At 32.2% G+C, this 3,279-nt stretch overlaps 1 protein-coding gene across 1 annotated transcript; it reads right to left on the bottom strand.

The window, feature by feature from the left end:
* Nucleotides 1-253: 253 nt before the first annotated feature.
* On the bottom strand, nucleotides 254-960 carry LOC132788218 (angiopoietin-related protein 1-like). The gene is made up of 2 exons (XM_060795551.1): nucleotides 431-960; nucleotides 254-371 (listed from the first exon to the last, which is right to left on the bottom strand). Exons 1-2 carry the CDS (start codon nucleotides 682-684, stop codon nucleotides 254-256), a joined length of 372 nt encoding a protein of 123 aa, XP_060651534.1. The 5' UTR covers nucleotides 685-960.
* Nucleotides 961-3,279: the final 2,319 nt, after the last annotated feature.

The following is a 3,279-nucleotide window of genomic DNA, read 5'->3' as shown; positions in this document are numbered from 1 at the left end:
AGAAGGAGGCATCTCCGACTCTATAAAGTATATATATTCTTGATCAGCATCAACAGCCGCCCGTCTTAGTTGCTGGTATATTGTGACGTCTATAGTATATTTTGAATGTGGAACTATATTGATATATCATCATTAGCCCTTTACATATACGCATAGTGTTAAGATGTGATAGAAGCTCTATGAGCAAATAAAGGTGCAATTTGTATGGGCATTAAATAACAATATAAGCTGTTGTTTCATAAAAAACGTTTGTTTACAATGGTTGATATTTTCGTATCATCATTTGGACACTCTTGAGAGGCAAATAGTCTAACCAAAACATTCGTGCGTATTTACTGCCGCCCATCTCTGAGTATAATCCATTTAAATTACTGTACAAGAAACAAATATTAGAATTCATCTAATTAATAAGACTATTATGAAGATTTACCTAGCTGTGCAACGATTGAACCACCATCCTCCTTTATGAATCTTTGCACACTCCTTATTCCACAGATCATTCTCGTTGTCGAACGTTGAGAATTTCATGCCCTCATGCCATCGCAAATTGTCGCCGCCCCAGAATTGATCGTCTTTATCGCTAGAATATTGACCCAAACTGCTCAATGTGTAGTCCGTTTCATTGTTGTCAACTTTAAAATTATCGTAGCCAGCGTATCGTATTGTCCCATTGAAGTATTCCATGCGAATCAGAAGTTGATAGCGTGCTGAGCTCGTTAGTCGATGAATCTTCTCTAGGCCTAGAAAAAAGTCTCCCTCAAAAGATCCAAAGCCTGCTACGTAAGTATTCCAATCGCGAAAGAAATTTTCTTTTCCATCTATTCTCTGTTGGATAACTATCCAATCTATTTCAGATGTTTTATTATCGAACAACACATCGAATGAACCATAGTCAACTACATTTATTGAATGAATACTCGAAGTATAACTATCTGAAATCCTTTTCTCTTTTATCTTTAACATTTCGTTATCTTTTTTGCATATTTGTAAGCCTTTGATTTGCTCTAACAATTCATTATTCTGCCCAACAAATGTTTCATTAAGCTCATTGAAGTTGTTTTCCCAGTTTACTAGACTCTCATTAGTTTCTATAAATGTTTTATTAAGCTCGTTGAATTTATTTTCACATTTTGATAACCTTTTATTATTTTCAACGAAAGTTTGATTAAGCTCACTGAATTTATTTTTACATTTGAATAGCTCACTATTCTTTTCAACATATTTTTCATGAAGCTCATTGAAGTTATTTTTCAACTTTACTAGACTATCCGTATTTTCAATTAGAGTGTTATTAAGCACATCTAATTTATATTCACATTTCGATAGCGTTTCATTCTTTTCAATAAAAGTTTTTTTAAGCTCGCTGAAATTATTTTCACATTTTAATAACCTATCATTCCTATCACTCAATTTCAAAATTAAATCATCGCAATTATCTGTTATTTTTGAAATATCAGTAAGCTTTTGAATCGTTTCTTTTTGAAACTCAATCTGATTTCTTAATTCTTTAATGATCTCGTTGTTATAATCCCGATTGACTCTTAAATCTTGAATTTTCCTATTCATCAATTCATTTCTTTCTAGTTCTTCTCTAACATGTCGCAAGTAATCCAGCATTGGCTTTAAAACTGTATACGAATATGTGCTGCATTGCTCTTCAAGTTGACGAGTTGATTCACATGTCTGATAAAGGGGAAACGATTTTAATTTTAACACGCACTCTTTAGTATATGTATTTGTAAATGTTTATTATTACTTCCGGCGATATTGTTGCTTCTGCAAAGGACACTTCTTGAGCAACTACAATCAAGGCTGAATATATTAAAATTCTGCTCATTACTAGTGTTTTACTAAAGACTATCAAAAACTCACTAAGGAGCTCATTTAATAAGTGGTTGGTATATATGGTATAATCAAAGAGAAGATTGTATATATATATATAAATAATATAAATATAGATTGATAAGCAAATGACATTCAGTAGTTTGTTATTTTTTATATTAATCTACTATTTATTTGGAATTCCAATTATATATTCGGATGAAAATTAGGCTAAGCCGAATGCTTAGCTCGGTGCAAATAGCGAGTAGAACAGATAATCTCAACTTCAAATAAGGTCATTCTATTTTGGTTGCTATATATAAAAAAATTGATTAGATTTATTTAAGTGCTTGTTAAGAAGATTCAAATTGTCAGCCGAAATGTTTATATAACGTAAATATGAAGTTGTTTCAATTGTAGAAATAAGATCACATATACGCCCGTCTCACTTAATCTCATAGGCTTTTGTGTGACAGCTCCTGTAATATTGAAGGCAGAATTTTGAGCCTCCATGAAATATATGTAACAAGCTGAAGAAGTCATCTCTGACCCCATAAAGTATGTATCTTGATCAGCGTCAACAGCCGAGACGATCTAGCTATGTCCGTCTGTCTATCTATCTGTCTGTCTATTTGTCTGACTATCTGTCTGTCTATCTGTCTATCTATCTGTCTGTCTGTCTGTGTGTCGGTCCGTCCATATGAACACCTAGAGCACTTGCTATGTTTGCAGGCACATCAAGTTTGTTTCAAATTTTTTTATGATTCCCAAAAATTTGCTTGCGATCGGATAAAAAATTATTTAAGAATTTATTTAGTATTGGAAAAAACGTCTACATATTATGGCTATTAGCAGCTTTGGCTGACAATGTGATATATTTTTACTCAATGGTATATTTTGAATGTAGTACTATGTAAATATAACCATTGGTATATTTTTAAAGTATTTTTGTGGTATATTAATTTGGAATATTTTGAAATTAATACCGCAATATTTTGCTTTTATTCAAAATGGGTAGCTCACAGTCGAGCACACTCGACTGTAACTTTCTTTTTTCAAATTTATGCTTAAATATATACATCGATTTAGCAAATAGAGTATTTTCTGTTATCTTTCTTCCGTTTGCTACATGTAATGGCAAGGGCAAGTTTTTATTGTTTCGATGAATATAATTGATATGAAGCGTGTATATAAACTTCAACGTAGAATCACCCATTTTCTATTTCAATATTTTATTTTTAGGTCGCCTTGCAGCATGAAGAGAGTTAATTAAGATATTATTTATACGATATCATCAGATTCACACACCTTCTCTTGTACGGTATTTTCCGATTAACCCTTTTCCCAGTTTGATAGCAAAGAAATTCCCACAGATTTGTTGTCACTACATTCAAGAAGTTCTTTCCAAGCAACAGTTATAACAGTTTGAGGGGGCGATTGATTCACATGAATATTTGT

This window comes from Drosophila nasuta, chromosome 3 (assembly GCF_023558535.2).
Source record: "Drosophila nasuta strain 15112-1781.00 chromosome 3, ASM2355853v1, whole genome shotgun sequence".
Classification (NCBI taxonomy): domain Eukaryota; kingdom Metazoa; phylum Arthropoda; class Insecta; order Diptera; family Drosophilidae; genus Drosophila; species Drosophila nasuta.
The sequence above is the reverse complement of the archived record's forward strand: the minus strand, read 5'-3'. Positions and strand labels throughout refer to the sequence as shown.